The sequence below is a fragment of the Ornithorhynchus anatinus genome, chromosome 10 (assembly GCF_004115215.2).
Source record: "Ornithorhynchus anatinus isolate Pmale09 chromosome 10, mOrnAna1.pri.v4, whole genome shotgun sequence".
Classification (NCBI taxonomy): domain Eukaryota; kingdom Metazoa; phylum Chordata; class Mammalia; order Monotremata; family Ornithorhynchidae; genus Ornithorhynchus; species Ornithorhynchus anatinus.
This window is the reverse complement of record NC_041737.1, coordinates 20499785-20525775: the sequence shown is the minus strand read 5'-3', so window position 1 is coordinate 20525775 and position 25991 is coordinate 20499785. Positions and strand designations below refer to the sequence as shown.

Genomic DNA, 25991 nt, shown 5'->3' with positions numbered 1-25991 from the left:
ATGGAGCATGGTCATGGGAGTCAGAACTGTCTGGGTTCTAGTCACAGCCTCACCTCTTGACTGCTGTGTGACCTTGGGCAAGTCATTTCTCAGGGCCTCAGTTACATCATCTGTAAAATTCATTCATTCATTCAATAGTATTTGAGCGCTTACTATGTGCAGAGCACTGTACTAAGCGCTTGGGATGAACAAGTCGGCAACAGATAGAGACAGTCCCTGCCGTTTGACAGGCTTACAGTCTAATCGGGGGAGACGGACAGACAAGAACAATGGAAGTAAACAGAGTCAAGGGGAAGAACATCTCGTAAAAACAATGGCAACTAAATAGAATCAAGGCGATGTACAATTCATTAACAAAATAAATAGGGTAACGAAAATATATACAGTTGAGCGGACGAGTACAGTGCTGTGGGGATGGGAAGGGAGAGGTGGAGGAGCAGAGGGAAAAGGGGAAAATGAGGGTTTAGCTGCGGAGAGGTAAAGGGGGGATGGCAGAGGGAGTAGAGGGAGAAGAGGAGCTCAGTCTGGGAACGCCTCTTGGAGGAGGTGAGTTTTAAGTAGGGTTTTGAAGAGGGAAAGAGAATCAGTTTGGCGGAGGTGAGGAGGGAGGGCGTTCCCGGACCGCGGGAGGACGTGGCCCAGGGGTCGACGGCGGGATAGGTGAGACCGAGGGATGGTGAGGAGGTGGGCGGCAGAGGAGCGGAGCGTGCGGAGTGGGCGGTAGAAAGAAGGGAGGAGAGGTAGGAAGGGGCAAGGTGATGGAGAGCCTTGAAGCCTAGAGTGAGGAGTTTTTGTTTGGAGCGGAGGTCGATAGGCAACCACTGGAGTTGTTTAAGAAGGGGAGTGACATGCCCAGATCGTTTCTGCAGGAAGATGAGCCGGGCAGCGGAGTGAAGAATAGACTGGAGCGGGGCGAGAGAGGAGGAAGGGAGGTCAGAGAGAAGGCTGACACAGTAGTCTAGCCGGGATATAACTAGAGCCCGTAACAGTAAGGTAGCCGTTTGGGTGGAGAGGAAAGGGCGGATCTTGGCGATATTGTAGAGGTGAAACCGGCAGGTCTTGGTAACGGATAGGATGTGTGGGGTGAACGAGAGAGACGAGTCAAGGATGACACCGAGATTGCGGGCCTGAGAGACGGGAAGGATGGTCGTGCCATCCACGGTGATGGAGAAGTCTGGGAGAGGACTGGGTTTGGGAGGGAAGATGAGGAGCTCAGTCTTGCTCATGTTGAGTTTTAGGTGGCGGGCCGACATCCAGGTGGAGACGTCCTGGAGGCAGGAGGAGATGCGAGCCTGAAGGGAAGGGGAGAGGACAGGGGCGGAGATGTAGATCTGCGTGTCATCTGCGTAGAGATGGTAGTCAAAGCCGTGAGAGCGAATGAGTTCACCGAGGGAGTGAGTGTAAATGGAGAACAGAAGAGGGCCAAGAACTGACCCTTGAGGAACTCCAACAGTTAAAGGATGGGAGGGGGAGGAGGCGCCAGCGAAGGAGACCGAGAATGACCGGCCAGAGAGGTAAGAGGAGAACCAGGAGAGGACAGAGTCCGTGAAGCCAAGGTGAGATAAGGTATGGAGGAGGAGGGGATGGTCGACAGTGTCAAAGGCAGCAGAGAGGTCAAGGAGGATCAGAATGGAGTAGGAGCCATTGGATTTGGCAAGAAGGAGGTCATGGGTGACCTTAGAGAGAGCAGTCTCGGTAGAGTGGAGGGGACGGAAGCCAGATTGGAGGGGGTCTAGGAGAGAATGGGAGTTAAGGAATTCTAAGCATCGATTGTAGACGACTCGTTCTAGGATTTTGGAAAGGAAGGGTAGTAGGGAGATAGGACGATAACTGGAGGGGGAAGTGGGGTCGAGAGCGGGTTTTTTTAGGATGGTGGAGACGTGGGCATGTTTGAAGGCAGAGGGGAAGGAGCCCTTGGAGATTGAGTGGTTAAAAATAGAAGTTAAGGAAGGTAGGAGGGCAGGGGCAATGGTTTTAAGAAGGTGAGAGGGAATGGGGTCCGAGGCGCAGGTGGAGGGGGTGGCACTTGCGAGGAGGGAGGAGATCTCCTCTGAGGATACTGCAGGGAAGGATGGGAAAGTAGGGGAGGGGGTTGGTGGGGGGGGAGGGGAGAGGCGGAGGGGTGACTTTGGGGAGCTCAGACCTGATCGTGTTGATTTTCGTGAGGAAATAGGTGGCCAGATCATTGGGGGTGAGAGATGGGGGAGGGGGAGGAACAGGGGGCCTAAGGAGAGAGTTAAAGGTCCGGAACAATCGGCGGGGGTGACGGGCATGGGTGTCGATGAGGGAGGAGAAGAAGCTTTGCCTGGCGGAGGAGAGGGCAGAGTTAAGGCAGGAAAGGATAAATTTGAAGTGTGTGAGGTCGGCTTGGTGCTTGGACTTTCGCCAGCAGCGCTCAGCAGCTCGAGCATAGGAGCGTAGGAGGCGGACGGAGGAGGTGATCCAGGGCTGTGGGTTAGTGGAGCGAGAGCGGCGGAGGGAAAGGGGGGCGAGAGAGTCGAGATGAGTAGAGAGGGTGTAGTTGAGAGCGGAGACCTGATCGTCGAGAGTGGGAAGAGAGGACAGGGCGGCGAGGTGGGGAGAGATGCTATTGGAAAGACGGATGGGATCGAGAGAGCGGAGGTCTCTGTGGGGCAGTAGCGAAGATTTGCAGGGGGAGGGAGTGTGAGAGATGAGGCAGGTGAGAAGGTTATGGTCAGAGAGAGGGATTTCAGAGTTGGTGAGGGAGGAGATAGTGCAGCGGTAGGAGATGACGAGATTGAGGGTGTGACCAAGTCGGTGAGTGGGCGCGGTATGGTGGAGGAGGAGGTCGGCAGAGTCGAGGAGGAATAGCAGGCGGGCGGCAGAGGAGTCATCGGGTACATCCATATGGATGTTAAAATGGGGGTTGAGACTGTGAGCTCCATGTGGGATAGGGACTATGTCCAACTTGATTTGCTTGTATCCACTTCAGAGTTTAGTACTGTGCCTTGCATATAATAAGCACTTAAAAAATGTCATAATTACTATTTAAAACCTACTCTCTTCTACTTAGACTGTGAGCCCCTATGTGGGAAAAGGGAATATGTCCAACTGAATTATCTTGTATCTACCACAGCTCTTAATACAGTGAGTGCTTGATAAATAATAAGCTATTAACAGATACCATAATTACTATTAGTAGTAATAGCAACCCAAGGATGCTTTCACGCCAGAGGTGAAATATGCTAGTTGATCTTCTAACTCATCCCCTTATCTGAAGTAAATTGTACTTCTTTTGAGGGCAGGCCATATCTTGCACTGCTTGAATCAAATTATAAGGCCCAGTGGGTAATGTTATGGTTTTAATATAATAGAATATGAAGAAATCCATTATCTATTACTAATAAGCTAAGTCATTTTGGTTCCCAAGTTGCACTGTGACCTGGTATGTTGTGTGTGATAGATAACTCAAATTAACCCAGCTGCTTTTGTGCATTAACTTTTACACTAGATTTGCAATCCAGGCATAGAAAACATTTGTGGCTTTTTTTGTTGTTTTTGTTTGGGTTAGCATAAAGTTGTGTACACTAATAATGACCACTGATATTTGTCAGTATCATTACTGAATTTTGTTTTTTGTTTGAGTTAGTGTAAAGTTGCATACGCTAGTAATGACTGCTGATATTTGTCAATATCAGTACTGCATTTTGTTGTTTTTGTTTGTGTTAGTGTAAAGGATGTGATTCAGGCACATACTAGTAGTAATAATAATAGAAATAGTAGTACTTATTAAACTCTCTGTGCCAAGTAGCATGCTGAGCACCGGAGTAAAGATAATCAGATCAGACACGGTCCTTGTTCCACACAGGGCGCACAGAAATACTTTCTAATTAAACCTCAAGTTATCTATATTATGACTCAACTGAGATAGGAGGAGAGTCCTTACCATATTCATGTTGCCATTTTACGAGACTAAAGATGCCTATAGTGTATTTGCTTTCTTCTAGGCTTTCTTATTTAATAAACCTCATCATATGCATTGCACTTCTTTTTCCTTCTAAATGGTCCTAGGAATTTTAATCTTTTCACATATCAAAATTTTATTCCTTTTCACTTCCCTCTAATTAATAGATTAAACCGTGACTTTTAAGAACAAAGAGTTTGGGAAAGATGGTTAAAGTTTGGAAGAGTAGTTCCATGCCCCTCTAAAAAAAAAAAATTGGGCAGCAAGACCTAAATAAAGGGAATACAACCATAAATGGAAGATTTAATTCATACCAATTTTTCAGGCAGTTGCTGTTATTATTATGGCATTTAAGCTCTATGTGTCAAAGACTCTTCAAAGTGTTGAGCACTATTCTGAGAAAACTACTTGATAGCCATAATTATTTTTCATGTGATTTGATACTTATCTCATTTGTCTTGCATGACTTAGTCAACTGCCCCACTGAGCAAGGAGCCTAAGCCCCACCTTTATAGAATCTGAAATTGTGGCAGCTACAGGCTTTACTGACTTTCCTTCTTCTTCTTTATTTCTTTTAGAGTCCTGGGCCTCTCCTCTCTGGGAAGTAGTGTGAGCCAAGTGAGGGGCAGAGTAGCCCTGGTGGTGAGCTGGGTTTTTTTGTGGTATTTGTTAAACGCTTACCATGTGCCAGTCTCCGTACTGAGTGCTGGAGTATTTACTTACAAGCTAATCAGGTTGGACACAGTCCTTGTCCCATATGGAGCTCACAGTCTTCATCCCATTTTACAAATGAGGTAACAGAAGCACAGAAGAGTTAAGTGAAGGGAAACAGTGTTTCCTAATGGATAGAGCATGGACCTGGAATTAGAAGGACTTGAGTCCTAATCCCAGTTTAGCCACTTGTCTGTGGGTTGACCATGGCAAGTCACTTCACTTCTTTGGACCTCAGTTTCCTCATCTGTAAAGGCCCATGTGGGATATGGACTGTGTCCAACATGATTTGCTTATATCTACCCCAGGGCTAGTACAGTGCCTAGCACGTAATACTTAATAAATACCTTAAAAAGAAAAATTGATTTGTCCCAGGTCACACAGTGGACAAATATCCCAGGTCCTCTGACTTCTAGGCTCGTATTCCTTCCACTAGGCCATGCTACTTCATACTGCGTAGTACAATGTTCTGCATAGTAAATGCTCAAAAACTACAATTGATCCAGAGGCTTTCAGAGCATATTTCGAGCTCCATGCAAGTCCAGAATCCACTTTCTCCACTCTCTTTACCGTTTGCAGATTGTACTAAGAACTTGAGAGAGTAGAATACAATAGAATCGGTAGGCAAGATCCCTGCCCACAAAGTTGTTTTTTTATATTGGGGTTTTTTTATGGTATTTTTGTTAAGCATTTACTGTATGTTAACCACCATTCTAAGGGCTGGGGTCCATGTGAGTTATTCAGGTCAGACATAATAATCCCCACAGGGAGCTCACAATCTAAACAGGAGGGAGAACAGGTATTTCATCCCCATTTTACAATTGAGGAAACTGAAGCACAGAGAAGTAAAGTGACATGCCCAAGGTCCCACAGCAGAGAAGTAATGGTGGAGGTGGAATTAGAACCTAGGTCCACTGACTCCCAGCCCCATGCTCTTTCCACTAGACCACCCTGCTTCCCAGAGTGTACAGAGACACAGAGACAGACAGTCTACAGGAGACAGACATTATAGAGAGGGGAAATGGAAGAGCATGGACATAAATGCTATAGGGAGGAGGGTAGAGTGAATATGTAGTGCTAAGGGGGTACAGCTCCAAGTATATAGAAGATATGGAAACGAGATTGAGTAGGGAAACAGAGGGCTTAGTCAGGGAAGGCCTTTGGGGAAGATGTGATTTTAGTAGTACTTTGAATGTGGGGAGAGTGCTGGTCAACCAGGCCAGAGGGAGGATGTGGACAATGGATCAGAGGCAAGAGGATGAGATCAAGTTATAGTGAGTAGGTTGGCACTGGAGGAGTTAAGTGTGTGGGCTGGATTTAGTGGTAAATCAGTGAGGTGAGGTAGGAGGGGGCAAACTAAGTACCTTGCTGATGATAAGGGATTTCTGTTTGATGCAGAAGTGGTTGGGCACCAATTAGCGGTTTTTTGAGGAGTAGGGAGACATGGGCTGAATGTTGTTTTAGAAAAATGATCCACATAGGAGAGTGAGTAATGGACTGGAATGGGAAAAGACAGGAAGGAAAGAGGTCAGCAAGAAGGCTGATGCAGTAGTCAAAATGAGATGTAAGTGCTTTGATCAATGTGGTAGCAGTTTGGATGGAGAGGAAAGGGAGAATTCTAGAATCATGAAGGTAGAACCCACAGGATTTGGTGACAGATTGAATACGTACATTGAATGAGACAGATGAGTCGAGGATTATGCCAAGATTATAGGATTGTGAGATGGCAGGTGGTGGTGGGAAAGTCAGGGGGAGGACAGGGTTTGGGTGGGAAGTTGAGGAGTTCTATTTTGGACATTTCTTTTGAGGTGTTGGCAGGACATCCAAGTAGAGATGTCCTGAAAGTAGGAGGAAATGTGGGAATGCCGAGAAGGAGAGTGGTCATGGCAGGAGCGATAGATTTAGTAATCATCTGCATAGAGATTGTAGTTGAAGCCATGGAAGTGAATGAGTTCTTCAAGGGAGTTGGTGAAGATGGAGAATGTAAAGAGTTTATATACTAAAGAGGGAAACAAACATTTAAATAAATTACAGTTAGGGGAAATGGCAGGTTTTAAGGATAAATCATTAAATAAGCCTACTATAGCCCAACTATTTTATGTCATTATCATTCACATCCTTGAAGAGAAATAGTTTTTCCTAAACTTTAAGAATGTATTTAAAGAACATTATCCTGAGCATCAGGGGATAAAATCCTTTATATGTTTAAATGCTTTAAAATGGTTTAAGTATTACTTGTAATAATTCTTCAAAATAAAACCAATTTCTATCATTTCTTTGTCTTGTAGAAATAATGGTTGAAATTGTTTCATTGGTAAAAGCTTATTTCTCATTTTGCTTTTTTTCCTAGTGGCCATAAATTACACAGAACATAATCTAACTTTATCCCAGATTCCATATCCACAAACATGGTATGTGTTTTATGTGGACAAGTTTACATGCAAAGAAGACCATGATAATTCTGAGTTGGAAGATATCCCATTTGAAATGGTGTTACTAAATCCAGATGCTGAAGGGAATCCATTTGATCATTTTAGTGCTGGAGAATCGGGTAAGAGTTATTTTCTTGAAATCATCGAATATGTATTATTAAAATAGGTAACTTGAAGGACTGAAGGTGATACTCTTTCATCATCCCTTATCTGATCTAAGTTATCCTCTATAATCAGAAATCATTCGTGTAACACATAAGACCTAGTGGAAAGAGCATGAGCCTGAGAGTCAGAGGACCTGAATTGTAATCCTGGTTCTGACAATTCCTTGCTGTGTGACCTTGGGCAAGTCACTTACCTTCTCTGTGCCTGTTTCCTCAACTGTAAAATGTAAAATAACTATTCTTCCTCTTACGTGTACTGCGAGCCCCAAGTGGAACAGGGACCGTGTCCAACCTGATTAACTCGTACCTACCCCAACACTTAATACAGTGCCTGGCATATAGTATATATACACTTAACAGATGCCATTTAAACAAAAAATTGCTGATTAATAGGATGTAGAAACTAAACTTGTCTATTCGGTTTTCATTCCTTCAGAAAGATATCAGAGCATCCTAGAGAATCTTGAATTATGTCTATGCTTACACAGTGGAAAATCAATATTTTGTTTAAAGCATAATTCCCTGAAGATAAGTTTAGACTTTAGTTCTAAGCAAAATAGCCAGATTTACCTAATTGTTATGTCCTGTGTACAGTGGATGTTGCCAATCAAAACAGTTAATTAGCAGCTAATTAAGATACTGCCATCCTTATACTTGCCTTTGCAAATAGAAATCTGTCAATGGGATGCATGAAGGGGATGCATGAAGTAACAAGCTGAAGGTAAAAAGCCTGAGGCCACTAGACCAGGGAGTTAGAAAGACTTTAAGAAAAGACTCACTCCCTGACTTATTTTTAATACACTTACTAGCTCAGTAGAGACAAACAACATGGAGAGTTAATTAATCCAATATAAGAAACATCTGTCTGTCTTTTAACCCTGTGAGTGACTAAAAGAGCAAGGAATGATCTAGAATTTCTCATTTTGTTAATACTTTATGGAGCAAACACTTCCAGGGTTTTAAATTTGATGTGTAGATAGGTTTGGGATTTCAGGTTTTAAAAACTGAATGGAAAAAATATTGGGGTGCTTTGCTTTTAGTAAGCTTGGCTAAAAATTATGCTTCAATTTTTTTAATTGCAGGTTTTACTTTAGCTTTTTATTTTTCTATTTCGTGTACTCCACCATACACAAGGAAATCATATCTTTGGTAATGTTTACTCCTTTTCAACAATTATAAATAATAGTGGCCAACAAATCCTCAAAAGCTTCTTGTTCTGGCTAATCCAGCATTTAATCCCAGATTTAACACTATCCAATCTCGGTCTTCAAATGAGGGCTGTATATTCAAATGAGAAGAATGATAACAAAAGAAAAAAATCCAAATTGGCCTCAGTTGTCAGTTACTCAATGAAATTCCAGTTTCTTACAGAGTGGGGGGAAGAAGGAAAACCTCTCAAAAACATTTTGATGCAATTATAAACAAACCTTTCAAATATTTATAAAATAGATATTGATAGTGACTATAAAGGCATTCATCACACATGCCCTAAATCATTTTTTAATGATATTTGTATAGTGCTTACTATGCATCACCACACTGATCTAAGCGCTGGGGTAGGTACAAGTTAATTACGTTGGACACAGTCCCTTTCCCACACAGGGCTCACAGTCTAAGGTAGGGAGAAGAGGTATCCCCATTTTACAGTTGAGGAAACTGAGGTACAGAGAAGTTAAGTGGCTGGCCCATGATCACACAGCAAGAAATTGGCAGAGCTGGGGTTAGAACCCAGATCCTTCTGATTCCCAAGCCCATGCCCTCTCCACTAGACCATGCTGTGATAGAACAAAGTTGGAATCACAATTGACTAGTCCATTTTGGCATCCAAAATGGTTAAGAAAAAACTCAAGTTTTTAAATATTCAATTTTGAGGGGTTTTTTGTTTTACCTAGTTAAAAAAAGATTTGGGGAATTACAAATTGAATATAATATAGATTTTTTTTTAATTTTACCATATATATATATATGGCTAGTATATGCAGTGCCCATTCCATGCTGCACAAAGATAAAGAAGTAGAAATTTGAAGCACAAAGGTCAGCATGTCTTTTAGCAAATCTCAACAATGAGACAAACAGCCTTGTGCAAAACTGAATATCTAAAAAGCTGGAATGCTGCCCCATCCTCTATATGGCTAGACCTGGACTTACTCCAGAAGACGTATCCAGCTTGAGTAGTTTCACCAACAAACCCTACTCAGCAGCAAGTGGCCAGGTAGTATTCTCAACTAGCTCCAGGAATGCAGACAACTGAGCAGCATTGAAGCAATGCTCACAGCTCCACAGCTCCACTGGGTGGAACATGTGAGAATGGGTGATACCCAAAACTGTGAACACATGCAAACCAGAAAGGTAGAATGGGTTAGTTAAGCACACTTTCAATCAATGTGACAAAGCAGCTGGTTGTTTAGACACCTCTGCAGCACCCAGGCCAGCCGGTCAAAAGGTTTGTGCTTCTCATGCTAAAAAAAAATCAAGATAAAGAGGAGTTCAAAAACAGAATTAATAGCTAAAATAATATTGATGGCAAAAGTGATCATTGTGTGAGTTACAAATTGGTAAACTGGCTAGGTGCTATGTTTTTGGTTGGGGGAATTGGCTTCATATAGAAGTGGAAAGATGTTTGTAAAAAAGAGATACTGATCAACTGGAAAACCTTACTCTTGACTTAATAACACAAATAATACTTATTAGTAATATGGAGTTTACATAGCTCCTTTCTTCCATGGCTCATGGCTGTTGATGTATTTTATTTCATTCATCGTTACCAAATCATTTGAGGTGGATATTTTGCCAGTTTAGCTAGTGATCTAGTAGCTAGTAGACTACAACTCTTGCTACCTAGGGGCCAGCCTTAGCATCCCTTCCTTAAAAACTCTTGTTAATACTAAAAAGAAAAGAAAGATGGACATGCACATGAATCTGCACCTCTTAAGCACTTAATACCCACTTACCCCCAGCTCCACATCTCTTGTGTAAATATCCCTGTATTCTCCCATTCCTTTATCAGTAACATTTTAATATCTGTCTCTCTCTCAAAAGTGATCATGTCTGTCAACTTTCTTGTATTCTTCTCTCCCAATCCCCTTGCAGAGTGGTTTGGCACACAGTAAGCACTCAATAAATACCACTGATTGATTGATTCTGAATTCTGAAGAGATGCTGGGTCTTCTGTGAGATTTATGAGTTTCTTCTGCATCCTCCCAAACATTTTAGTAATGTTTTAGTTGTATGGAATAGTAGTAGTAATGGTGAGGTGCAAAAAATGTATTTTCTCATATTCTGGAACGTGTGCCTCCATTCATTCAATAGCATTTATTGAGCGCTTACTATGTGCAGAGCATTGTACTAAGCGCTTGGAATGTACAAATCGGTAACAGATAGAGACAGTCCCTGCCCTTTGACGGGCTCCACAGAGTTACCTTCTTTTTTTCCATTTCAGAAATATATTCTGGGGTATATTTTTCTTAGCCCACTTCACATTTCTGTCTGTAAACTGGACAAATTGGCTTTCTACCATTTTCTAATGAAAGTTGACTATTAACACATGTAATGAGAAGAGCTTTGTATTTGAATGTCCTTAAGCAAATATTTGCAATTAAGACATTTTTCAATTCTTGCAAAGTGTCTTTGTATTATTTTATTTCAAAAAGATCATGGCATCTGAGTGGACAATTTACCATATCTTGTGTATTATGCAGCTTAGTCTCTGAATAAGAAACTACTTGCAGCATGTCATCTTATTCTAATACACAAGTTTTTCTTGATCATGAGCATCATGTCAAAGAGCAGAATAAAATTACAATGCTCCAAAAGAGTCAGAGGGGTTAACATTTAGTTGAATTGAAACATGGTACATAAATAGGTACACTTTACTGTAAATAGGTCCAGCTATATGGTTGTATTTGTGGAGCAATATTTCCTAGTGGAAAGAGCACTGGCCTGGAAGGAAAAGGATCTGGCTTCTAATCCCAGCTCTATCATTTGCCTGTTCTTTGTTCTGGGGCAAGTCACTTAACTTCTGTGTGTGTAAAATGAATTTCCTCATCTGTAAAATGAGGTTTAATACCTATCCTCCTTCCTTCTTAGACTGTGAGTCACCATTATAAGAAGCAGCATGGCTTAGTGGAAAGAGCATGGACTTTGGAGTCAAAAGACGTGGGTTCTAATTCTGGCTCTGTCACTTGTCTGCTGTGTGACCTTGGGCAAGCCACTTAACTTCTCAGTGCCTCAGTTACCTCATTGGTAAAATGGGGATTAAGACTGTGAGCCCCATGTGGGATAACTGGATTACTTTGTATTTACCCCAGCGCTTAGAACAGTGCTTGCCACATAGTAAGCACTTAATAAATACCATAAGTATTATTATTATTATGTGGGACAGGAACTGTGTCCCACCTGATTAATTTGTAGCTACCCCAGCCCTTAGAAGAGTGCTTGACACATAAGTGCTTAACAAGTACTGTAAAACAAAACAATATGTCCTTTCTCATAAATTCACTGACTAGGTAGTATAGTTCCACAGACAAATATATACAGTTATTTACATGATGAGGAAGCATAGTCATAATTAAACCCAGCCTCAGCATGTGGCATTGCAGTTGTTATATGGGGAGGGTGGGGGGGGGCGAACCAACAGACATCAGTCCAGCCCAGCAAACCAAAGTAAGGACAGAGGGGCACATTTCGGGAAGAGACTTCAGAAATTAGGCCAGAAGAAATGTTTCAAGGAGTCAGTAAAAGCAAATCCAAGAGGTTTTCCCTTCTTACAGGCATACAAACCTCTACCTACCGGTAATCATTTTGGTAATCAAGGTTTACTATTGGAATATGTGAACTCACCAAACCTGTAGCTAGTTTGTTCAGGAAGAATGGGAAATGACGGAGGGAGAACAACAGCTCAAGAACCTGGTTAGAAACCCTATGATAGATTCTAGGATACTGCCCTTCTTGGTGCTGACCCGATGAAAAGCTGCAGCAGCCTTCCAGAGGTACAATTGATAGTTGGCTTGATTAGTTAGAATTTTTAAGGTTACAATGGGGGTTTTTTACTCTTCTGAGGAAGAATGGCCTTTCATGAAATCATAGTAAGCTGAAAAGAAAATGAACGAAATGATAACCTACAGTGGGTTTTTTAGAATTGTATTCGCTCCTGAGATTATTGAATCAAAAACATGATTTATTTTTTAAATTTCTTGTATGGAATTAAGGCAATAATGATTTATGCAACCTGTAGTGAAATTGTATTTTGTGAACCAAAAGCTCCTTAAATGCCACATAAGCGATTCCCAAACTAATTCACTTGATACTTTGCACACTCTGAATACTTTCCTCTGTTGAATATAATCACTTTACGTGGCGGCTTTGCCATTCATTCTGAAAGTTCCCAATCCTTCTTTCATATACTTATTTAAAAAAACCTTTTCAGTTATTTCTAAAATATTAAGTTAATAATTTGGAGACTCTAATTTTATGGCCTATAATACAAGTTAATGAAACACAACTTTATTCTGTATTAAAATTATTCTGAATAAAATACGTGAGAAATCTAATATAGTATTTTAATACATTAATACTAAAAAAAAAGTGAAAGTTATCGTTTAAATTTTAAGAATAAAAACAGGTTTTAAAAATCAATCCCAAAACCTCATACCATTTTTTTTCCCATTCGTTATAAATAGGTACAGTTGTACTAGTGCCCAGTTCAGACCCTTGTCCCCAAAAGCATCTGGTGTGGGGCTACTGCTCAATAATAAAGCTCAGTTCTTTTCTAAGTCCAAGCAGAGTTTTTCCCTAGTGTAGTTAATTTCCACAGAAAATGGACGTTGTATTTCATAGTATGTGAAGCGATGGTGACACCCAGTGGCCAAAGTGTCAATTGAATTTTTTCTTTTTTATTACTCTGTCATGGATTTTTTATGTATGGCATTTGTTAAGCGCTTATTATGTGTCAAGCATTACTCAAAGTGGTGAAGTAGATACAAGTTAAGCAAGCCATATACAGCCCCTATCCCACATGGAGGTCACATTCTAAGTAGGAGGAGAACAGGGATTGAGTACCCATTTTGCTGTTGAGGAAACTGAGGCACAGGGAAGTAAAGTAATTTGTCCAAGGTTACACAGCAGGCAAGTGATGAAACCGAGATTACAACCCAAGTCCTCTGAACTCCCAGGCTCAGACTTTATCTACTATGCCACGCTGCTTCTCATGGTTAAAATAATTGGTTGAATCATTTATTGAAATGATCCTTTGCTATTCATTTTAAGTTACCAATAATTAAAATAAAGTTATGCAAATAAGAAACATAACAGAAAGATTGGGAACCTTCCGAATGAATGGTACACCCGCCACATTTGAAACTGAAACTTTGGGTTTTGTTTAATTTTAAAACATAATGTCATGACATATTTTAAGAAAATATCAAATTTTTCATAACAGGTGAGCCCTACCTGATTCCCAGATATCTGATTACCACCTGTGTATTCTCTCCCAATACAAAGAAAAGCGTTTTACAAACAGTAAATGCTTGGTAAATACTGCTGCTATGAATTAGCCAACTTTTTCCTGGTGAAAAATCACCAGGCTCACCAAGTGGGAGGTGCCACCATAGTGTCAGATCCAAGCACTTTTTCCCTCTTCGCTTTCTTCTCCTGAGCATGTGCCAACTCCCAAACCCAGAGGTTTTCCAGGGAAAGATTCATCTGCAGCTCCAGGCAGGGGAAGGAATGTGGAGCCACATGCAGGAGAGAGCAAAAAACTAGCCAACTTTGCTCCTAACCCAAACTACCTCCCTCTTTTCCTCCATTTTACACAATTCTTAATCAGACATATTCATTGAGCACTTTTGTGTTCAGACCACTGTATTAAGTCCTTGACAGAGTTTGTAGACATGTTCCTGCCCACAACGAGTTTATAGTGTTTCCTTTCTCATATCTCCCACTCCCATACTGCTTCTTCTCATCCTGTTGCCACCCCACCCCACCCAAGAGACTAGGTCTTCCCCACCATTTGTCTTACCTTCTTCGCCTCCCTGCCTTTCTCTCTTCCAGCTACATTCACATTCTTTTTCTGTCTCCTTTTACAGTATCTCAATTTGTCTTCTCTGCCTATCTTCCCCCACCTCTCTGGCTGTACCTCAGCTTTCCTGTCTTTCTGACTTTTCTTCTTCACCTCCACTTCAGTCCTCCCTCTGTAAAACAGGAGTCACATGACTTGCAAGGGACACGCCTCTCACTAGGCTTCCCATCCCTCTTCCTATAGATACAGCAAGAGTTTGACTCTTGCTTATAAATGTTACCAGGGTGTAGCAGAGAGGAGAAACGGGGGGTGGCGGGGGGGGGGGTGGCGGGAGGGAAGTCCTTACAACTCCTAGTGGTTGGGCTAGTGAAATCTTTCCTTGGGCCATTCTTTAAGAGCATCAGTTTGCAACCCAACTTTTTCGCGTGCCATTCGAAAAGCTAAACTTCTTCAGAAAACCCTATCTGGTTAGTACATAATAACAATAACAGATTTTGTTATATGCTTACTGTGTGCCAGGCACTGAACTAAGCGCTGGGGTGGATACAATCAAATTAGGTTGCATGCAGTCCCTGTCTCACATGGGGCTCACAGTCTCAATCCCCATTTTTACAGATGAGGTAACTACTGAGGCATAGTGAAGTGAAGTGACTTGCCCAAAGTCACACAGCAGACAAGTGACAGAGCTGGGATTAGAACCCACGACTTTCTGACTCTTAAGCCCGTTCTCTATCCACTACGCCATGCTGCTTCTCATAAACTACCTCACTACTGCCCAGAGTAGACCCTCAGTAAATACTATTGAAAGGGCATAATGAGGTGGAAAGTCCTTGATGAAGTCCTTGGATGGGGAGGTCCCGGTGATCTTCCCTGCACCAGGCATTGTCTCTAGTTCCAAACTGACATGGCCTCCACGCAGTCCAACATTTCTGCAGGCTGTTGCCAGTTCTTGGCTCCCAAAGGAGGGACTAGGAGGGAGATGGGGCCTGTGTGCTCTCAGCAACCTCCTTGGGATGTGAGCAGCCTGCTACAGACCCTGATGCATACGTGACTTGACAGGCACTTCTAATTTCCAACTTAAATAATGACGAAGCATTTTTGAAATTGAAAACCGGTATATCTCGACATTAGCAGCCAGCTGAATTTCATACTGGAAGCATTGTTCTCATTAACTTTCAAGTACAAAGCTGCATTATAGATTTCAGTATTGCTAAGGCTGGTTGGTTCTTTCCAGCCCAACTGTATGTATCCAGAGTAACGCCTGTCTCTATCACAGAAGTGAAAAGTCTGCTCTGCGTTTTACAATAGATACTTAGTCCCTAAGTAGAGAAATGATTTCAGTTTAAAAACTTTCCATTAAATGGCTAACAGTTCGGATTTTACAGACATTATTCTGGGAGTTTAATAATAATAATTGTGATATTTGTTAAACACTTACTATGTGACAGGCACTGTACTAAGCGCTGGGGTGGACAACAGCAAATCGGGTTGTCCCACGTGAGCTTCCCAATCTAAATCCCCATTTTACAGATGAGGTAAATGAGGCACAGAGGAAGTGAAATGACTTGCCCAAGGTCACACAGCAGACAAGTGGAGATGCAGGGATTAGAAGTCATGACCTGACTCCTCGGCCCACGCTCTATCCATTTCGCCACGCTGCTTCTTACCTCGCCATGCTGCTTCTCAGTTAGTTTAGTTAGCATCGAGATTTCCATCATCAAACTTATGCATCTTTTTTTCATTTCAAACCGATCACCAGAGAAGTTTTTGATGGGCTTTTTCTAATTGGCTTACACCTGACTTTGTTGTACTGAAATAGACTGCCTTTTCTTCTTTTTACAGGGTTACATGAATTCTTTTTCCTCCTTGTCCTAGTGTACTTTGTGGCTGCTTGCATTTATGCGCAGTCACTGTTGCAGACAATAAAGAAAGGAGGACCCATGCACACAGTTTTAAAGGTTCTGACAACTGCATTGCTGTTACAGGCTGCTTCAGCTTTTGCTAATTACCTTCATTTCTCAAGGTAACAACATCACTACAGTTCTGTTTAAATCATTAATGCTAGTTAATCTTTCAAGATTGTTCTAATATAATTGTTAATAATGTGTTTCCTTTTTATTATTTTGTTTTTAAAACTAAAACAACCTTCTTCAATTTTTCAGTTACTCCAAAGATGGCATAGGTGCTCCTTTTATAGGTAGTTTGGCAGAATGTAAGTATCTTGTATTGTACTCTCCCAAGCACTTAGTACAGCGCTCTGCACATAGTAAGCACTCAGTGAATACTACTGATTAATTGTTCTGTCTTTTCTCATCTTCAGTGCCTATTTTTACAACTCAACCGTACTGTCAATTTTTGGTAATAACTGTTTTAGTTGGAATTCTTTTGAAAAATGTTGCAATGTGGGATTTATTTGAAAATGGATCAAAATATTAAATAAGTCCCATACCATAACAGATTTTCAAAGGTGTCCCACCCTGAAGATTTCATATCCCAGAAGGCACTGGATCTTCAGTAAAATCCTGGAATAGATTATTAATGGGTTGCTGCTCTTCTTCCTAGAGGCTTTTGTCAGGAACTTGGTCCAAGTTCCCAAACCATGATTTGTCTTCTGTATTAGTACCAAAAAAACTATTTAGTTCTTGTTCTAAACTTCACATTCTGAATTAGGTAACTCCCTTAGGGGTTTAACATTCTTTCCATTTCCAAGGATTCCATCATTTTCCCCAATACAGCCAAATGGAATATAGCCCATGATTTCCTTTTCGGCTGTCTCTATGCATTACCTGTCTGGGTACCCATTCTGCTGATGATCCTTCTGACTATTGTTTCTAAAATACAGTGAGTGTGATTTTCCTGTAAATAGGTACAAAATTGGTTGCTCTCCTCTCTCTAGCCAAGATAACTAGGATACTATTTACAGTCACCTCTTTTAGTTCCTAGTGGTTTTAATTGTGGGACTAAAATCAAAGATCTGCCACTTTTGATTCTCCTTCTCCAAACTGCCTTTTTGCCATCCAACAGCTAGGCTTTTCCCTTTTTTAAAACATCCATTCCAGTATCAGTAATGATAGCAAGTTGAAAGGATAAGATAATAAAATATTCTAATTATTTTTGCAAGCCACATGAAACTGGTGCTATATTTTTAGGTCAGAAATATCAGTTTTCAATAAACTCTGTGTAAAACTTGCAGTATTCAGTGCAGTTGAAACTGTTTCTGAGGGGCTTGGTCTGAACAATGCCTTGAATATGAGTTTTACTTCTACAACGATCTACTTGCAGCTTCAGGGAATGACCTCTTGGTGGCGCAGCATACCAAGGCATTGGGATTTTATTTTTCTTTGAAACTTTGAAACTGGATGAAGCTTCCTAGATTAATTTAGAGTATCACATAAAATGGTCATGAGACTCATTTCAAAAATATTTCATAGTCATTCTTTTGTTTAATTTTGCCCCGAAAAAGGGAGGCCATTATAGCCAGCTGTGACTAGTCAGTGCAGGACTAGACTAAATCATTTCTGAATAGCAAATTGCAGAAAGGGGGAAATCGATTGAGTAGAAAGCGTAACAATTAATTCAACTAAACCCACACAGGGTCCTCAAGTTGATTCTTTTAAAGATGATCTCTGGACAGTATTAAAACACTTTTTTTGGAGGGGGTTTTGGGAGCTTTTTTAACAAAGAATAGGATCATTATGCCTATCCTTTTTGTGGAGTTCATAAAATGAAGAAAGCTAAAGACCCCAGGAAACTTTTCTGAGACTACCATTGGTGTTTCTGTTTTTATTAACTTTATCAGTGTCTTTTTAAAAAGATCCAGATTTACTTTCCATAAAAGGTTACACTAAAACACAGAACTAAAAAAAATAAATAAATAAATAACCCAAGGATTGGAAAAGATGCATTTTTTTCCATGATGGTAAAATGAGCTTTTGGTATGTGGTAATGATGAATTTATGAGCAAACATGTTTAATATTAGCAAGAAAATGTTGGAAATAATCGATTATAGTTATTAGTATATATAGACATACTATGTATGTTGTGATTTGTGCTGAGTGAAATGATTCAAAAGAATTACATTTACTCACAAATTAGTGTGTCATTAATTTGGTCATTGTATTTGTCCAGTCCTTTAAAGTAAGGAATATGCTCCCTCTGGGCTGTAAGCTCTTTGTGGGCAGGGACCATGTCTACCACCTCTATTGTTTTGTACTCTACTAAGCATTGAGCTTAGTGCTGTGCACACAGTAAGCACTCAGCAATTACGATTGATCGATTGCTTTGTTTATAACTCTGTAAACTTACTTTTGTCTCCTATCAATCAGTGTGTGACATAGCTTCCCAGATACAGATGATGTACTTACTGCTGAGTCTGTGCATGGGTTGGACAATAGGCCGAATGAAGAAGTCTCAAAGTAGGCCTCTCCAGTGGGATTCCACGCCAACGTCCACTGGCATAGCAGTAGTCATTGTCTTCACACAGGTCTGAATTGATGCTTTTTTATCTTGCTGTCTGAATTGAATGGGACATAAATACACAGCACTTCAAATTTTTGAATAGTTCACACACTGTACTTCCAAAGGAAAGAAGGAGTGTAGCCTAGTGGAAAGCACATGGGTCTGGGAGACAGAGGCCCTGGATTCTAATCCCAGATCTGCCTTTTTTCTGCCATGTGTTGCCTTGAGCAAGTCCTTTAACTTCTCTGTGCCTTGACACCTTGTCTGTAAAATGGGGATTAAATCCTATTCCCTCCTATTTAAACAGTAATCCTTATATTGGACAGGTACTGATTATCTCATATTCCCCAGTGCTTAGTACAGTGCTGAGCATATAAGTACTTAAGTAGCATTAAGAAAAAAAAAATAATCACAGAAATGTGTATTATGAGTTTTTTTTAATGTGGGATTCTGAAAGAGAGCAACCCTTGCATTATAAAGAGAATTGGGTATGCTAATGAATTATACATAAAATAGAAATGAAAATATGTATCTGAGAGTGGCAGTGAGCTGAATGTTCTGAGATTGTGTATGGTGCTTATGCATTAATTAGAAAAGTGTATTTTACAATATGGATTTGAGGCTCTATCTTAAAAAGTAAATGTGATAGTCAAATAGAGAAGTGGAAGCAGTCATATCAGGCAGGAAAAACAGTTTGAGCAAAGGTTATACAAAGGAGTAGTGCTATTTAGTCTGTCACCAAATCTGTCAGTTATTCCTGCATATTTCCAGAATCCACCTCTCCCTCACCAAATAAACTTTCATCACACTGGTCTGTGTCATATCCTGGCTTGACAACTGAATCAGCCTCTTGGCTGATCTATGTACTTGTACAAAATTGTGGAAACTCTCAATAAATATCTCCCTCCCTCCATTCTTTCTCTTCTTCAGTCCACACTCCTCTCTCCTGCCCATTTTTATAAAACATTGTTGTACATAGGCTTCCCAACACCTCAGGCACCTCTAATGGTTTCTCCTCCATCTCCTCATCAAGAAGAAAGTCCTAACCATCAATTTCAAAGGACTCAATCAGTTCTCAACCCATCCCTTCCTATTATCCTCGCTCTTTTCCCACTAGACCCCAATTTGCATACTTGGTTCCTCTCATTCTAACCTACTCCCTGTGCCCTGTTCTCAGATCTCTCGGGAATTTGCCTCTTGTTCACACCCTTCCCTTTGCCTGGAACTCCCTCCCCCTTCATATCTGGCCAACCACTGCTCTCCCCATCTTTAAGGCCCACCTGAAATCACAGTTTCTCCAAAGGGAATATAATTCTAATCTATAATTAGTTATCCATTGTATTCTATTTTCCTTAGTATACTGCACACCATAGGAACTCCATAAATATTGATTGAAAGGTTTGTGTATGGAGAATGGCGAACATATTTTTCTGAAAGGAAGTGCTGTGTAGTAAGTGTTGGGCACACAGGGGCCACTCAAACGATGTTGATGATAGGAGTGGTGCTTGCAGGTTTGTAGCAGAAAATAGGAGCTGTTATGTATGCAGAGGCTGTTGATGTGGTGCCCTGAACCCTGAGAAAATGAGATTGTGCTTTATCCAAAAGTCAGATGTTAACTTCCTGAGGGTCTTTAGCTGTTAGGAAGGAAACATATCTTTGAGCTCTTGTGGATAATTCTATTCAATAAAACGTCTCCTTTTCTAGTTCATCACATCAGGGCAGGGTCTGTACGTTATTTATTGATAGACCTAGTAGGTCTGCCTGATGTTTCAGCTTCCTGAGGAATGTAAACAGAAGTGAGAAGCAGCGTGGCTCACTGGAAAGAGCACGGGCTTTGGAGTCAGAGGTCATGGGTTCAAACCCCGGCTCTGCCACTTGCCAGCTATGTGACTTTGGGCAAGTCACTTAACTTCTCGGTGCCTCAGTTCCCTCATCTGTAAAATGGGGATTAAGACTGTGAGCCCCACGTGGGACAACCTGATTCCCCTGTGTCTACCCCAGCGCTTAGAACAGTGCTTGGCACATAGTAAGCGCTTAAATACCAACAACAACAACAACAACAACAAGTCGTAAAAAGATTAATTTAAGTAGGAACAAAATTTGTGCTAATGTAATTTGTTGTTGTTTTGCAGAGCATCTTGCTGTTTTGGGAGCAATTTGAAGATACCAACCACCACAGCTACCATGCAGACCACAGCTTAGCCGGAACTCTTCTCATCATTTTAAGAGTTTGCTTAGCATTGTCACTGGGAGGTGGTCTCTACCAGATCATCATGGTGGAAAGAAGTACACTGAAAAGGGAGTTCTACATTACATTTGCCAAAGTGAGTTCCATATGCAAAATAGCTTTTCATTAGTCATTGTCTTACGATTCTGGTGGGTAGCATCTGTTGTGGCAGGCAAGAGACATGGGCACCTCTGTCTTTGGTAGTGCTACTGATTAATTCTGTGGCTTTGGGAGAAGATAATGTCCAGGCCGGAGAGTTTAATTCATTGCTTTCCAAGCCCAGTCCATTTAAATGATCTTCTGTGTTGAGTTGGCACTGGCCTACCCTGGGTTTTTCCCCCAAGGTGTCCTACCTGTTGAAAATAGGCTCAAGGGCTGCAGGTGGCCTACAGCCTTCCCTGCTTGAATTACCCTAGGAAATCAAGTCCATTCCAAGTCATCTGAGTCACTCACTTTCAGAAGGGCCATGGTCCACTTCAGTGCAGATGCCAGATGTTTCTCTGATTCCCTGAAGCAGTAGCCTGGCTTCCACAGGAGGCCCAGAATTGACCTAGGATACTCAAGGCAGCTGGCCTATAGACCAGTTCCCTTCCCCAGCCCTGACAAGATTTTAGAAATGCAGTTGGTTGAGCAGCAGTCAGCAGACTGGGAACAAATCTTTCTGAAATGAGGGTATCACCATCTCCTGTCCTGCTGGAATGTAGTAAGTCCCCAAGAGACATTTAATTTAAGAGGTTATAAAATGCTTTAGGCTTCTCAGTCAAGAGTACGTACTGATTTCCTGCCGAATACAGAACACTGTACTAAGCGCTTGGGAGAGTAAATATTTCAATTGTGAGCTCTTACTGTAGGCAAAGGAAATAGGAATAGGAAAGAGAAGCCTGTAAATTAATCAATCATATTCACTGAGCGCTTACTATGTGCAGAGCACTGTAATAAGTGTTTAGGAGAGTACAATGCAACAGAATTAGTAGACACATTCCCTGCCCATAACAAAATTGTAGTCTAGGGAAGTGAAGAGGAGGCTGTTGCTCACATTCTTCTCCTGCTGTTTCTCTTGCTTCTCTGGCTTGCGTCTTTCAGTAGTTGTAGTGTAGGTAGCCTAGTCTCTCATCTGCCTCCAAGTCTAAGTTCTGTACCATGAGCATTTCATCAAGGTTGAAAGCACATACATATGGGTAATCCGGTTTGTTCCTCAGAGTATTTAACCAATGCGTGCCAAGGCCTAATTCAGGCTAAGACTCCCTAACTTCCCATATTGGGCACTACCTCCAGGTCTATCAGCAAGCTGCAAAGGTGTCAAACAGAAGGAGAAGTTGGGAGTCGCACAAGGGGAAGCTTCACATCAGCTAGCCAATCAATCAGTAGTATTTATTGAGAATTATCCATGTGCCAAGCACTGTACTTGGCTCCTGGGGGAGTACAATACAATGCAGTTAGTAGTTATGATCCCTGTCACCCCAGGAGCTACCAGTCTAGAGGGGGAAAAAGACTATAATATAAATAAATAGAATGTTAAGTGAGAGTTCTTCCTGGAAGAAAACTCCAATTTTGGCCCCTTTGAGAATTGTTCAGGAATTTGATAAACTGAAATGTATCATTCTTTCACCTGATTCTACAAAACAAAACCAAATTTTGAAGTGTTGAGAAGGTTGACTCCAGACAAGAGTTTAAAAAATAATAATGCACTAGTTCACAGATAATGTGAGAGTTGCATTCTTGAAGAACCCTGATTAAGGAAAACTAGCATCGCAGATCACAAAGGCTGATCCACAGCACATGTGTGCATTTAACTGTCTCCTACATCTCATTGCATTCTACCCAAACTGATTCATTTTCCCTAACTTTCTATCTAAAATGCAAAGAGAAATCTAAGTGTAATCTATTCCTACTGATTAATTTCTTAATAGCAGAAGAATTGAATATTGGATTTGCTAGTTGAAATGGTTCAAACACATATTCATAATAATCAAATGTTTGAGCCTAAGAGAAAAACTGGAATGCTTTTCTTTTCTTTCAGGGCTGCCTCCTATGGTTTTTGTGCCACCCAGTTCTTGCAGCCACAGCTCTCATTTTAAATGACTACCAAAGAGAAAAGGTATGTTCAATCTAAACTATTTGTTTAGGAAGACCATTAACACATGAATTCTGAAACAGTTCCACTCACACCTATTTGTTGGGATATTTCCAAGTTTTCAGAGTAGTTGGGAGAGGTGATAGGAATCCTCTGGTTGAAGTTCTCTAGACTCTAAGTGCCTTGTGGGTAAGGATCGCATCTGTCAACTCTATTGCATATTTCTCTCCCAAGCACTTAGTAGAGTGCTTGGCACACAATAAGCACTTAGTAAATGACATTGCTTCATTGATTGTTCGTAGAAGGTTGTTTGGAATAAGAATATTATAGCATTATAACGAAGCAAAAAAAGGTTTCCTTAGCATTTCAAATTTAGACAAAAAGGAGTTTTCCTAGATTTTTTTCTCACTAATTCCTAAATCGTTATTGAAATAAGACGAAGCTAGAAGACACTTGTGTACCGTAGCTAAATAAAACTCCTCTCCAAAATCCCCAGGATAATTCATTCTTCTGGTAAAGGCCAAAATATAGTGGATTTGCATAAAACTGTCCTATTGCTTTTAACATGCTGTAGCTGAAAGAGACACAGAGAGACCTGCCCTACTCAAGTATGCCTATTTCTATTTGTGTTGATACCTTCTCCGGTGAATAACTCCATCATTCCACAGTGGAGTGTTGCCAGGAGCTCTCTCTTTACAAGCAATGTAGTGTGTGCATGAAAGCACAAATGTTTTCTGAGCCTGAGGTAGTCTTTAAAGGGTAAGTAGGTAGAAAGGTAGTCTACAAAGTAGAGAAGCGGCCTGAACATTTGAAAGAGCTTTTAAAGTACTGTCAGGGTTTAGGTAGGAAGTTTTATTCCTAATGCTGTATTTTCCAGGAACTCATTTTTTCCCTCTATGTGTAGAAACTCTTTATTATTGGAGCATTTCTTCCCTGAGAAGTTGGTCTAGCTAATTATTCCTTTGTGCTCCCTTGGTTGTGTGCAAATACACTGTTAAAGTATTTGGGTTTTGTTTTTTTTACTTCTGAGCAAGTGCAATTTTAAGCAGGTAGTATTTTTCTTTTAAAATTTGCTTCAGTAGAATATTTTCTTAATGCAGTTTAAAGGGGGTAAATAACATTTTAAAATTACTATGTGAAAGTGGCCTGATTGAATATTATTTCTATACTAATGCATGCAAAATGTTTACCTTTTGTTCTATGTTAAAAAAAAAAAAGACTGATTTCTTCTTTTCCCTTCTTCTAGGTTATTACCATGGGTGTTATCCTCTGCCAATCTGTTTCTATGGTTATCCTCTACCGACTTTTTCTGTCTCATAGCCTATATTGGGAAGTTTCTTCACTGTCTTCGGTAACACTACCACTGACAGTAGCATCTGGACACAAAAGCCGACCTCATTTCTGATCTGTGGTTAAGGGCAAAGTAGATTCATTTGACAGGAGGGGCAATAAGGCTCTCTTTCACCATTCTGCATTCACTCTGTGAGAAAGCCGAACAATAAGAGCAGAGTATGCTATTGGTTCTGCAACTGAGCAGTATCCAGAATGAAAAAATCCAGTGGAAGAAATGGAGTCATGAAGTGTATTTAAAATGGGAACTTTTAAAGAGACATTGTTCTTCAATGAGCAGTCATTTCTGAACGGAAACAATGGAGAAAAAGAACTGTTTACAGTTTTGTTTGAGATTCTTTTCACTACATGCTTCTTCATCTTGTATCAATATAGCTGACTCAGGTTTGAAGATTTTATAAAGAGTAATCAGTTAAATGATTACCTGCTCAAACATGTCTAAATTGCCTCGTTATGAAATCAGTGTAATGCACTGAGGAAGAGTTGCTTTCTTTCAGGAAATGCAGTTTGTGTTTAAGTTTGAAGGGCTTGGAAAAGAAAATCACTTCAGGATATGAATGTAAAATGTTCACAGATAATGGTTATAAGCCTGTCTTTGTGCAATGGGGGAAAAAAAATCACACTTTTTCTACCACTATGAGCTGTGGTTCTTTTCTTATGACAAATAGTTTTAATAAAATTAAATTTTTAAATATTATATGGATGAGATAGACTAAATGCTCAGAAGAAAGCTTTTAGTAAATTATAACACTGAGCTGAAGAAAACAGCAGTTGGCAAGTTTGAAAAGAAAAAAGGAAAACGAAATGTGTGATATGGTACTAGAATTTTAATCCTGATATAATTCATTTCTCTTACATTGAATCCTCAATCATAATTAAGTCATATACACAGATTAAATTAACAGAAGCATTTCACATAAATGTGGGTTTCAGTCATCAACTAACCATGAATTCCTGCCCAAGGATACTTAATCAGGATTAAATTTTCTATGAATAATTGAAAAACAAAATACTCACTGGATTTCTTATAATCCATGTTGGCACTGTGTTCTAAGTAGTTGCCATCTTGAATCCATTGTAATAAAGCCATACATGTGTTGCCTGAGTTTTGAGAATGCCAATTTAAAAATATACTTTAGAGAAGTATCAGTTTATTGGAAGTGTGATTAAATGTTTGACAATTGATAATCTCCGCTCTACAGCATGCATGTTTCCAATAATCGTTGCAAGGTTGTTGGGTTTTTTTTCACTTTTCATTTGTCAGATGATTCAGACGTTTCATTTTCAATCTTCTGGATATTACTTTGTAAGGATTGTATTTTCTAGTAAAGGTATTGCATTTTTAAATAAAAAATAGCAAATTGACCATGTAATTAATATTTTTGTATTAAAATGGTTAATGATAAGAGTTCATTTTAAGAATAGCCATGGCTTCGTCTTTGTTAGATTTTGACCTCAATCCTAGCCTTGGTCGAAATTAATAGTATTCTGTTTAAAGGGTAGAATATTATGACTAAGATAAAATGGCAACATGACAAAGGCCAGTATGCTCATTAAATCATCTCTTTAGCAGTTCTTTGTAAAATTCATTTCATAAATGAGAACTGCAGGTTGAGGCTGGAAAATCTGAGTTG

The 25991-nt window shown here is 40.4% G+C and overlaps 1 protein-coding gene across 2 annotated transcripts in view; it reads left to right on the top strand.

The window, feature by feature from the left end:
• Positions 1-25776, top strand: part of GPR180 (G protein-coupled receptor 180) — a 34248-nt gene extending 8472 nt beyond the window's left edge. Inside the window, exons 3-9 of one of the 2 annotated variants that reach the window (XM_029074050.2) lie at positions 6987-7187; positions 16123-16270; positions 16410-16459; positions 18574-18731; positions 20839-21030; positions 22954-23031; positions 24254-25776. In XM_029074050.2, the coding sequence (XP_028929883.1) occupies positions 6987-7187; positions 16123-16270; positions 16410-16459; positions 18574-18731; positions 20839-21030; positions 22954-23031; positions 24254-24412 (986 nt within the window). In that variant the 3' untranslated portion in view covers positions 24413-25776. Of the gene's footprint in view, positions 1-6986; positions 7188-16089; positions 16271-16409; positions 16460-18573; positions 18732-20838; positions 21031-22953; positions 23032-24253 lie in introns of both variants that reach the window. The other variant, XM_029074049.2, reaches the window with a different exon arrangement.
• The last annotated feature ends 215 nt before the right edge of the window (positions 25777-25991 follow it).